At 32.2% G+C, this 13,076-nt stretch overlaps 1 protein-coding gene across 1 annotated transcript in view; it reads left to right on the top strand.

Moving 5' to 3' along the window:
* The first annotated feature begins 10,551 nt into the window (after window positions 1–10,551).
* Window positions 10,552–13,076, top strand: part of LOC134841748 (uncharacterized) — a 257,893-nt gene continuing 255,368 nt past the window's right edge. The window contains exon 1 of the mRNA XM_063857786.1: window positions 10,552–11,050. Within this exon, the coding sequence (XP_063713856.1) occupies window positions 11,009–11,050 (42 nt within the window). The 5' untranslated portion in view covers window positions 10,552–11,008. The remainder of the gene's footprint in view (window positions 11,051–13,076) is intronic.

Here is a 13,076-nt window from a genome sequence, read left to right as displayed (position 1 = left end):
GTGATTGCATTTTTCTTGAGTATAAGGTGTTTAAAAATTTTACTCACAAATGCTGAAAAAGCTGCTGGTCCTATGGTTATTCCGTAGAATAATCTATTGAATTCGTATTGTTGATTTCCATTAACAAATTGTGTCAATCGTCGTGGTTGTTCGTCGTATAATGGCATTTGTTTATATGCACTTTTCATATCTGCGGTTAAGAAGTATTTACCGTTTCTTTTTGTTAGAATTACTTGAATTGGTTCAATAGGCCGATTACATTTAGATTCATCAATAAGCGAATTGAGATATCTAGCGTCTAGAACTTTTTTTAGTGATTCTCTTTTAGCTAGGATGATAACAGGTTTGATAAAGGTGTTTTTGTTTTGTTGTTCTTCTTTATTTACTGGAGATATGATTTCATATTGTTCAAAATTGTCAAGTAATCTATTGATGTTGTCATGTAGGTGAATTGGTACTTTGCTTGCTCTTTGTTTTTTAAAACCCGCGTCAGGTTTGAAATGTGGTGATTTTAGTGGTGATTTTACTTTTCCAAGGTCAAATTTAGATGTGGCATAAACTGTTGGATAGTTTATTAATAAGTAGGCTAATTTTTCAAATTCGTTTTGTGTTATCTGAGAGTGTTGAAAAATAAACAATGTCAGAAATTTTTGTTGTTCTACTGTATAATGTGATATTTTAAATTTTGGTTTAAAATAGGGTGTTTTTGTGAAATAGTCTGTATTTCTTTTTTCGTTGCTTATTATATTATTTATTGATAATTCTTCGTTATGAATTGTTGATTTGCATTTATCTAATAGTTGTAATATGTTATTGACTCGATATGTTTTTTTTTGTGGGAGAAGTTGTTGCATTTGTTTCGCAATATCCTAGGAGTCCTAAAGGTAATGTTATTTGGTACGGTGAATTGTTGTATACATGTAGAGAAATAATATCAGAATTTAAAAGTTTCGTGTATTTTATGGATGAGATTCTTACTCAAAAGATTTATGGAGTGGTCTAAATTCAAGGTCAGACATGAAGAGATGTTGTTTATTTTGTTCTTATCATATTGGTGAACTTGTTTAATTGTAAAGTTATTTACAGTTCCTGAGAGTGGTTTCAGGTATTTCCGTTCCTGATTGTATATGGGGTAAAATTTAGAGAAAAATGGTGGTTGTTTGTTTATTCTTTGCAAAAATGTTAAAGCTGTGTTCTTCATTCTTGTTTATTTATCCCTAATATGAATTTTACAATTTAAAATATTTATCGTTGATATATATTTCGTTATGGATGGTATTCCAATAATGTTGTGTTTTATATCTTTTATCTGGAATGTTTGTTTAAACGGTTTATTTAGGAGTTTATTTTGCTCCATTGTTTTAGTGGGAACTAGGAAAAGTTGGATTTTTCCATAATTTGTTAATGTTGAGCCTTGTGCTGTTGCTAGTCTACTGGTTGTTTTCAAGGGTATCATTTTTGGATGTAGAGTTTTGATTTCATTCCAAGGGGGAATGGTAATAATATTTGATTCTGCTCCTGAGTCAGTTAAAAATCTGTTTCAAAGTCCGGTGGTTGAAATTCTTTACTTTTTGGGCTTTCTAAGGGAAATGGGATTGTCCAAATTTTTTCTTTTGGTGTTTCTTTTTGCACATTCTGATAATTGTGATTTGTGCTTGAACATGGTACTTGGTCTTGGTCTTTTTCAGGTTTGTTTCTGTATTTACTGTATTTATTTCTTTTATTTCTTTTACTAGTGGTATATTATTACTTGTAGGTCTATTGTAATAATCTAAAAGAAGTTCGAATTGGTTCGCGTAGATATGTGAATGAAAGGGTTGTTCATATATAACAGGTTCATAGTCGTTTTCAACTTCAATCATATTGACTGAGATGGTGTTGTCTGGATCGCTTTTGCTGTCTGTGGATTCACAATTAATGTACTATCGATACCAGAGGGGGTCTGAATTTGTTTCTTCAGCTGTTTGTACTTGATTTATTTGCCTTTGATGTTTTGGTGTATTACTTCCATACTTGTTTTGACAATTAGGGTAACGATTATTATTCCTATGAGGTGATTTGGAATAATTTCTCCGTCGATTGCTATAGTTTGAATTTCTCTTTTGCGAGTTATCTCGTGATCTATTGGGATAGTTATTGTAGTTAGATCTTTGAGATCTTGATCTGTTTTTTGAATAATCTCTCAATCTGTTGTTTTGGTATAGCTGATTTCGACTATTTGAGTAGCTTCTATTTCTATTATTGGAAAAATTCCCGCTTCTATTGTTTCTATCGATTTGATTTTTGTATAAAAAGAAATATAATAGGTTTTGATCTGCATATGAAATTGTTGGATGTGTTGATCCAAGTATCAAGAATTCAAAATCTGTAAGAGTATATATTATAGCTGTGCATTCTATCATAAGGGTATAGAGTCGTAATTCAGTTTGTGTGAAAAAGCGAGAACTTGCTGATATGAGATTCATTTTATTCGTTCCATTGTGTGATTGTAACAATGCTGCGCCGATGCCAAAATTCGAAGCATCACACCTTGCATAGAATGGTTGATTGGGGTCTTGAATTGTATTCGATATTTTCTCTGTGAGAAGTTTTTCGATTTCTTCAAATCGTTTTTGGTGTTCTGTTGACCATTCAAAGTTATTTTGTTGTCTCTGAATGTTGTAGAATGGTTTTAATTTTAATTGCATTTTTATATACATATTTACTTAAGAAATTTACCATTCCAAGGAATTCTTGGATTTTCTTTTTGTTTGTAAGTGGCTGGAGTTTTGAATTGCATCTATGCGTGATTTCAATGAAGTTATAGTGTTTTTCTCAAAAATGTGTACCAGAAATTTTACACGTGTTAAAAAAATGTGATTTGTCCGGGTCTGCTTTCATGTTTTTGTTTTTTAATATTCGATGATACTGTTCTAAAACTATAAACAATTCGTCTTTAGTTTGTGATTGCATGAAAACATCGTCTAGGTATGTGATTGCATTTTTCTTGAGTATAAGGTGTTTAAAAGTTTTACTCACAAATGCTGAAAAAGCTGCTGGTCCTATGGATATTCCGTAGAATAATCTATTGAATTCGTATTGTTGATTTCCAATAACAAATTGTGTCAATCGTCGTGGTTGTTCGTCGTATAAAGGCATTTGTTTTTATGCACTATTCATATCTGCGGTTAAGAAGTATTTACTGTTTCTTTTTGTTAGAATTACTTGAATTGGTTCAATAGGCCAATTACATTTAGATTCATCAATAAGCGAATTGAGATATCTAGCGTCTAGAACTTTTTTTAATGATTCTTCTTTAGCTAGGCTGATAACGGGTTTGATAAAGGTGTTTTTGTTTTGTTGTTCTTCTTTATTTACTGAAGATATGATTTCATATTGTTCTAAATTGTCAAGTAATCTATTGATTTTGTCATGTAGGTGAATTGGTACTTTGCTTGCTCTTTGTTTTTTGAAAACTGCGTCAGGTTTCAAAGGTGGTGATTTTAGTGGTGATTTTCTTTTTCCAACGTCAAATTTAGATGTGGCATAAACTGTTGGATATTTTAAAAATAATTTGGCTAATTTTTCAAATTCCTTCTGTGTTATCTGAGAGTGTTGAAAATTGAACATTGTCAGAAATTTTTATTGTTCTACTGTATAACGTAAAAAGTTTTAAATGTTGGTTTAGAATAAGGTGTTTTTGTGAAATAGTCTGTATTTCTTTTTTTGTTGCTTATTATATTATTTATTGATATTTCTTCGTTAAGAATTGTTGATTGACATATATCTAATAGTTTTAATATATTATTGACTCGATATGCTACTTATTTTGTGGGAGAAGTTGTTGCATTTGTTTCGCAATATCCTAGGAGTCCTAAAGATAATGTTATTTGGTACGGTGAACTGTTGTTTACATGTAGAGAAATTATATCAGAATTTGAATGTTTCCTGTATTTTATGGATGAGATTGTTACTCGAAAGAATTTATGGATTGGTCTAAATTCAAGGTCAGACATGACGAGATGTTGTTTATTTTGTTCTTTATCATATTGGTGAACTTGTTTAATTGTAAAGTAATTTACAGTTCCTGAGAGTGGTTTCAGCCATTTCCGTTTCTGATTGTATCTGGGGTAAAATTTAGAGAAAAATGGTGGTTGTTTGTTTATTTTTTGGAAAAATTTTAAAGCTGTGTTCTTCATTCTGATGTATTTATCCCTAATATGAATTTTACTATTTAAAATCTTTTTTAATGGTATATAGTTCGTTATAAATGGTATTCCAATATTGTTGTGTTTTATATCCGTTATCCGGAATGTTTGTTTAAACGGTTTAGTTAGGAATTTATTATGTTCCATTGTTATAGTGGGAAGAAGGAAAAGTTGAATTTTTCCCTGTTTAGTTAATGCTGAGACTGTGCTGTTGCTAATTTACTGGCTGTTTTCATGGGTATTAAGTTTGGATGTAAGGTTTTGATTTCATTGCAAGTGGGAAACATAATAAGATTTGATTCTGCTCTTGAGTCGATTAAAAATCTTTTTCAAGGTCCGGTGGTTGAAATTCTTTGCTTTTTGGGATTTCTAAAAGAAATGGGATTGTCCAAATTTTTTCTTTTGGTGTTTCTTTTTGTATGTTCTGATAAATGTGATTTGTGCTTGAACATGGTACTTGGTCTTTTTCAGGTTTGTTTCTGTATGTACTGTATTTATTTCTTTTATTTCTTGTACTAGTGGTATATTATTACTTGTAAGTCTATTGTAATAATCTAGAAGAAGTTCGAAGTGGTTTGCGTTGATATGTGAATGAAAGGGTTGTTCAAATAAAACAGGTTCATAGTCGTTTTCAACTTCAATCATATTGACTGAGATGGTGTTGTCTGGATCGCTTTCGCTGTCTGTGGATTCACAATTAATGTGATTTAATTGTAATTCAGTACTTTCTGTACTATCGATACCAGGGGGTCTTAATTTGATTCTTCAGCTGTTTGTACTTAATTTATTTGCCCTTGATGTTTTGGTGTATTACTTCTATACTTGTTTTGAGAATTAGGGTAACGGTTATTATTCCTATGAGGTGATTTGGAATAATTTCTTCGTTGATTGTTATAGTTTGAAATTCTCTCTTGCGAGTTGTCTCGTGCTCTATTGGGATAGTTATTGAAGTTAGATCTTTGATAATTTGATCTGTTGCTTGAATAATCTCTCGATTTGTTGTTTTGGTATCGCTGATTTCGACTATTTGAGTAGCTTCTATTTCTATTGTTGGAATAATTCCTGTTTCTAATGTAAGATGAGTTTCGTGATCTCTTATTTGAATAGTATCTATTCCTAGAGTTTGAGTGGGAACTGGTTTCAAACGAATATTCTGGTCTTTTTACATTCGATCGTGAATAGTTGTTTCGATACTGATTGTTTTGACTGTTTGATCGACTATATCTATTTTGTGAGAAATTCCGTGAATTTTTTTGTTCTGGCGATCTGCCTCTATAACTAGAGTTATAAGGTGATTGATTTCTGGAATAATTTGAATTGTTTAGAAGTGGTTTTCCAGAGCTGTTTTTACTATGGATGTTTTTATTTGGTAAACTTTGGTCTTTTTTCATGTATTGATAACATGATTTATTTGGTTCTTTGTACTTATGTGGTTTATTTTGGTTATCTTGCTGTTTTTGTCGACATTCGGCAATGCTGTGTCCGTTTCTTTGGCAATAGTTACACCGTTTTTGAAAGATGGTTTACCTTTAAAATATGGTTTTTTTTTGTATATGTTCAAAATTTCAGTGATTTTTTCTGATAAATCTACGTCTGAATCGTGTATGTTGTTTATTTGTGTAGTATTTGTTTGGATTCTATTAACGTATTGTAGTTTAAGATTCTCTGTTTCTTCGAGTTTCATAGTGATTTCAGCCTGTTCTAATTTATCAACAAAATTTCTAAAATCTAAATCGGGTTCTCTAATTGAGGAGGGATGTGATGCTCTCTTTTTAATTGCTATTTTTCTTAATTGGGGTGTTAGAGTCATCATTAAAATTTCTGTCATTTTTGTGTTTTTTGTAATCATGAGTGTTCAGTGAATACAATTTACGAACTTATGTTTCGATTCTTACTGATAATTCGTTAGATTGTCAGTCTAATTGTTTCGTTTGGTAGTCTACGAGGTTCATTACATGAAACTTTTTGATGTTGTTTGTTTCTTTCAGAATCAAACATTTTTGAAAAATCTTGAGTGAATTTTTTCCAATCTGATTTTATATCTATAGGTAAAACTGAAAACCATTTTTGAGCTGCGCCATCAAGCGTGGTTTGTATTAACGCTGTGCGTCTTTGTATCCAGTTTTGATGAGGTGGTGTATTTACTGGTTCAAGTCCCCTAATTAAAATTAAATTTACTGTGACTGCATTTAAAGAATCTTCTACAGAATATTCAGGGTCTGTGCCTGTGAATACCAACAATGGTTTGTTTGATGTTATTGACGATCCACCCATTAGGCATGGATTCATAGTCATTTATAATGATTCTGTGGCAATTGGTATTTGCAAAAAATTTGTAAGATGATTTTTTGTTATTTCATGTTGCTGTAAATAATATGGTAGCGGGATTTCATTTTGCATTTATACTGGTTGATAGGAATTTGTACTGGCAGGGTTTTGTATCAGTATTGGTTGATAGGATTGTGTACTAGTTGGGTTTTGCATTTGCAATTGTTGATGAGTTTGTGTAGGAACTGAGTTTTGTTTTTTAAAATTTGTATTTTGAGATGCTAGATTTGGTCGATGTTGTAGTACACGGTATTCTTGTGTATATTGTGCAAAATATCTGTTTGATAGTAGTCATCATCATCTGATGATAAATAAATAGGTGTATTATAACGCGTTTGTTGTCTATTTCTGTTTTGTTGAAAAAATGGATAATTTTCACCTGTATCTTTTGAAATTTGTGGGTAGTCATGGAGAGTTACTGAATTTGATGATGGTTGTCGAAAATTTGATCTTTGTGAGAATAAATGATTTTGCGTGTTTGTACGGGAAGGTTGAGTTGTTTGTGGTCGATTGACATAACTATAATTGTGTTCTGTAAAATTATTTCTAGTGAAGGTTATTCGTTTTTGTGATGGTTTCGTCATTGGTCTATATGTTTGACAATCCATGTGTGAATACTTTGTAACACGGGAACGTTTAACCGTGGATTGTAATGTTTTTAGTTGTATTTTTGGATTTTTGGGTCTTGGCGTAGTAAGGTTTGGATGTATTGATCAAATACTTTGTTGTGTTGTTGTGGCTATTGTTTCAACTATTTCTTCATTCGCGAAATGGGATGGTGTTTGAATATCTTGTTGGGTAAGATTTCTAGTTCCATTTAGGTTTTTGTGGATTTCTGTTGTATTATAGTTGAGTTTAAAATAATATTTCCTATTCTATCAGGTAGAAATGAATTATAGTTTAAAGGTGTTGTGTCTTCTGTGAGGGGAATTACTTTTACGTAATCCTTGTGAATAGAAACAGTGTTAATGGCTTGACTTGAGATGTCTATTGCTATGTTCAAAAATAATGGATGAGACCATTCGGGGTCCCAAACATAATCTGATTGTTCTGCTAAAACAGTGTCGTCGTTTGTACTTTGGGGTCTGAAATTTTTTCTTGCTGGTGAAATTAAATCTATATTATGTGTAAAATAATCAATAATAAACCATGCTAATATTTTTTGTAGATCATGTTTAACATTTTGTGAGACTTCATTGCTTGATAAATTTTCACGGATTGCATTTAAAAATTCTGAAAATACTGCAATTTCATTTCTTACAGTCGTATGTAACTGTCGATGTTTGAACTGGTGAAGTACTTTGGATTTCTGTTTTTTCTAGTATAGATAGATAACTATATATTATTGAAAATACATCAGTAGTAATTATTGAATTCGCTCTCTGTGAGTTTTGATGATGTATGTTTTTTTTTTATGTACTCTGTGAATACTTTTGAAAATTCTATGTCGATGTCGTCTGTTTGAAGGAGGTATTTACCATGAAATTTACTTGGTGTACTGATTTCTATGGTATAAGTTCCATACTGTTGTGTTAGATTACATATACTTTATAAATAGTGATCGATAAATTGTCTTTTGATTTTTACTTCTGGAATATTTGTTTTACACGGGCTATTTCCTCTTTCAAATAAGTTTGTAATCAAGTTTTGGCAAAATTGTATTTGTCCTTCATCATCGGTTAGTGAATTGATGAGAAATGGAAAAACGGAGTTTTCGTCTTGACTCTCTTCACTTAGGTTCTTTTCTGCGTTTTATGACTGTTAATGCGTAGTGTTCAATGTGTTTGATTGGTTGATTTCAATTGTATAGACGTACTGCTTTGTTTTGTATGCCTGTTTTATTCTTCGTTTTCCTTGTATTGATGAATGTGATGTAGTTTCTGATTCAAAAAATTATAATTGATCATTGACTGGATATTTTTTATTTACGAAGTCTTTTAGTTTGTAAAGTTCATCTATGTCACTGATTTCTGATTCGGAGACCGCGTTTCTTTGTTTTGAAAATATTTTTTGTGTGTTTTGTGTTTGTTTACTTAAATTTTTTCGTTTTATTGTTTATCGTTTTGTTCGAATATATCCTGTTGTTGGTTTGTGTGGAGTGATTACGAGATCATATTTTTCGCTGTTTATTTCACAGTTGTGTAATACGATTGTTTGTTTATTTCCTAAATTGTCTAGTGACATAAAGTTTAGGATGATGGATGCAAGATTGTGATTAGTGATTTATAATGTCCTAATTTGTTAGTCCTTACAATTTTTTGTGGTTAGCCTAACTTGGGTCCTGTATTCAGGGTTGGAGAGAAAAGCATATATCGATTCCGGAGAATGATTGTTACTTTCTCGTGGCTAGTCTAAGTTAAGGTGTTAACTTACTTAATCTTACTTAGGGGTAGTGATTGTGTTCAAGGGTTGGAGAATAGTAAATCGATCCTTATGGTTCAGGTTTAATTAGAACGCAAGTAGTTCGTTAGATACTATTTTAAACTTACTAAGTTTAAGTATTAGCCTGGGTCAGATAAGAGGGGGGAATCAAGTGAAGGATGAATAACCGAAGTTCTACACTGTTTATCCTAATTAGAATAGTTAGGATGGTTGAAAAATTTCTATTAGTCCTGGGTCTAGGAAAGGGTTGGGTTGTGATACGACGTTTGTGGTCGTTAGACACTTTATTAATTAGGTGGGGGGAAACAAAATTGTTCTATTTGATCTAAGGATAAACCTTGATGATCAAGATATAAACTTAATGATAACAAATTAGTTAAAATAAGTGTGAAAAAGAGATCCAAGGGAAGCCTTGATGACCTGTTTTAAGTTTAAATGTATTTAATTAAGTTAAAAGTAAAAATTAGATAAGCCTTTTAGAAATATTTTTAAGTTTAACTGGTAGAAATGTTTAGTTTTTTATGATGTTAGTGGTTTTATGATTTGCTGTTATTTTAGGTGATGAAGCTGGAGATGACAAGATGATTTATATATACTAACACTTTGTGATCATTCGAACTAATTTTTTCAATTTTATTTTCAACAAGTAATTTTCATCAGATATATTTTTTAATTTTTACTGCAGTTTTGGAGGAAATCGTTAGAGGCGTTTTTATCAATCATTATTGTACAATAATAAATTTAGCGCCTGTAATAATCATTGAATATTTTTCTTCAAGGATTCTATGTTTGCAAATGAAAATCTAAATTCATTCCTAAAAAAATTCTAATTATAAAAGTTTGTGTTGGCTTTAGCCTTACAACCATGAAACTTAATGGTAGGTTTCTTTGTAGTAGTATATCGTCTCTTGCCCGAGGTCTTCTTCCAATAGCGGGTAGTTCATGTAATATTTTTGAAAATGTTTTTGTCTAATTCTAATCTATCTTGTTAGTTCTAAGCTAATTTGTTTTTAAGGTCTTATTCGAGACTTTTGGTCGCACCAGATGAGTTGAGTTCTTAAATCTAACTCATAGAGTAATTTCAGATAGGGTACACCGTCTGCTCGTCACGCTATCATATTTTCGGCCGGATAGATTCGTGCAACTTCTTAGTCTAATACCGATCTTAATCTTACTCTTATAAATGCTAGTCTCAATTAGTCTCAATAGATCTGAAGTATACTGGTTTATTGCGAGAAGGTCTCTGGAGAGGCAACTAAGTTCTAAGTTAAATTCAAATCTCTCTGGTGCTGAAATTACAAGTAATTTCAGCACTTACAAATAATTGGGTTGTTAGTTCGATGGAGTATGATTGGTTAGTTTTAAATATTTCATAACCAATAATAAAATCATAGTTCAGATCTGGTTCCACTTAACGCGGAAAAACCTACAATGCTTAATCAGCTATACTGACTGTACAGTTTAGCCAACTGAAAGTCTTACAGAAACTGAAAATGACTAGTGAGAATTTTTTTATGTTCCAATTAAATAAGAACATAAAGTTTAAATTAGAAACACGCATCACAAAAATTGACTTTAGAAAGAAAGTAATACAGCTGTTTTACTTTCTTACTTAAGTCAACTTTTGTATAATTCAACGCTTTTCTACATGAATTCACATGACCGTGTACACTGCTGCTGCTTCCAATTAAATTCATCAAAGTTTGATCAAAATGACAAAGAAAATTCATGTGAAAAACTGATTTTGGTGAAATGGTTCTCGAACCACCGTGGACCGTAAAAAACAAATTATAAAATATACAAGTTAAGGCAAATATTAAATAAAATTTATAGCCGAGTTCATTTTTAAACATCAATTTGAAGCTCGCGCAGATTGTCAAGCTGTCATTTGGCTAAACATAATTCATACAATTGACGACATTAAAATGCTTTGGTTATTATTTGTTACCTTAATTACCTATTTTTGATTTTTCTTTTAATTTATTAAACTTTAATCAGTCCTCATGTTTAACCTCAGAATTTCAGCATATTTTCCAATTTTCAATTGTGACTAGATCTTGTGACAAAAAACTAAACAAAATTGACTCAGATTTAGTTAACTCATCGCGAAAATGTTCAGCACGGAATATACTTTGGTGCTTTTAACACTACAGGTAACTATTTCATCAACACTTAAAGATGTCAAACCAGAGGCTAGACTGATCAAACATAACAAAAATTTTTGCGCGCTTCCCGGTTCGAGGTTTCGACTTTATGTTTGTACCGAAGTGGTGGAATCAGGATCTATTGTGCGACTAAAAACCCGAAGTCGTACAGGGCCAATAGTCGAACTGAGTCGAAATACTAAGTGGAACTGGATCAAAACAAAAACTTAACTGGGTCGAGATTTTAAGCCGAACAAAAAGTCGAAGCAAATAGTCGAATTGAAAATTTATATATGAAGTTGTTGTCGGAGTTTTGCTGACAAACTGTAATTAGATGCACATTGCAAAAAAAAATTTGTGTTTTTTGATGAGCAGTTAGCTAGTGCAACTTATTTGCTTATCATATATAGGATCGCCAGGAGAAAGCCTACATTTGGCTCAAAGTGAAAATATGCAACGTTTCTGAGCAACGACAAGAAAATCGTTGCCAGAAAAATTGTAAGCTGAGAAACATTGAAATCAAGCAAAAATCAATAATATGAAATTAAAATAATCAAAACATAGCCAGATAGCTAGTGGAAAAGATTGAAAGAACTCAAGGAAACAGAAGAAAATATAAAGTATGTTGAAAAAATTTACAATTTGTCTTTGTTTGTAAACGAAAAGTTAGTCGTTCAAAAGCTGAGGCCGCACAATGAGGTAATTCAGTGGATATGGGTCAAGTATCTGAGGAGGTTGAGAGAAACACATAGTCAAGAGAAGTGGTCATGGTCGAGCAATAACTCCAAACATACTTTTATCACGGTCAACTTTTAGTTGAGCTTTGACCTAGGCTAGTTCTTTAATGGCATTGTGAATTATAGTAGGCAAGAGTACGTATAGAGGTGGGAATGTAAACGAGTGTGGAAAACGGTTAATCGTACCATATCCTGGATATCTCAAGGAGAGAAAGAGAGAAATTGAAAGCCATTGATGGTTTGTTAGAGATTGAGCCGAATGAATGAAATTGCCTGTTTAGATGATTGAGTTTGTTTTTCGAAAATCATTTAAATGAAATGAGTTGGGAATAGATTTCTGTTAGGTTTCCGATGATGTCTGAGTAATGTATTTGACACGACCATATCTGGGCCCTTTTGCATATTGCAAAAAAAAATCAATTGTAAAGAATGCATGTCTGTTGTTGTCAGTAGTTGTTTTCGTAGTCAAAGAGTTGCCTCTAATCAACATCGAATTTGACGAGTCTGATGATGAGTCGCCTAGTTTCTACTGCTTCTCGTCCTGTTGTCATTGCTGTTGATTGGCGCTGGTTTGTCCCGATTCAGTCTACGAAACAAAAAGTTTTATAGCGGGTCTTGAAAGGTGTATATTGGTGGTCTGTACCTCACAAAAAACTTCCATTACATCTGATCCGATAAATGTGTGGAGTACCCAACCCAGTGGCCAAAGGCCGCGAGGCGTGAGGTCTCTGAGAACGCAGACTTGGTCTCCTTGTTGTAAGTTCTCGGCAGGCTTCGTCCATTTTCGTCATTGACTAAGCGTATTACGTTCACATCTGGGGTGGCTTTCTCATAGAGTAATTTTGCATAAGCTACACCGTCTGTTCGCCACGCTATCAATTTTCGAGCAGGTAGGGTTCGTAACAATTCTTCGTCTAATACCAATCCTAATAATCCTAATATCTGCTAGTCTCAATAGGTTAATGTAAACATGTATTTTTCTGAGGTTGAAACTCAAGAACTGTTCTTAGGAATAGAAACTGTTTGCAAGGTTATTTTTTTTTCTTCTGGCTGAAAATATATATTGTAAGTTTTAGTCATGGATCACCATTAATTAGCTCTAAGTATTTTACAGAGATAGATATCAAGAGTATAAAAGGATATATATTAAATACTTGTTTTGAACGAGACCTAACCATGCTTATAGTTACGTGTCGATTTCGTTAAGTAGAGTGAGACAACGTCCATTCTCAACTCGCCATTGTATAGCGAAATATGTTTGACTTCTTTTGTGAAGCGCCAAGTGATTTGGATTCGTA

The sequence above is a fragment of the Symsagittifera roscoffensis genome, chromosome 3, assembly GCF_963678635.1.
Source record: "Symsagittifera roscoffensis chromosome 3, txSymRosc1.1, whole genome shotgun sequence".
NCBI classification, from domain to species: domain Eukaryota; kingdom Metazoa; phylum Xenacoelomorpha; order Acoela; family Convolutidae; genus Symsagittifera; species Symsagittifera roscoffensis.
Note: the sequence above shows the minus strand (reverse complement) of the source record. Positions and strands in the feature narration are given on the sequence as shown.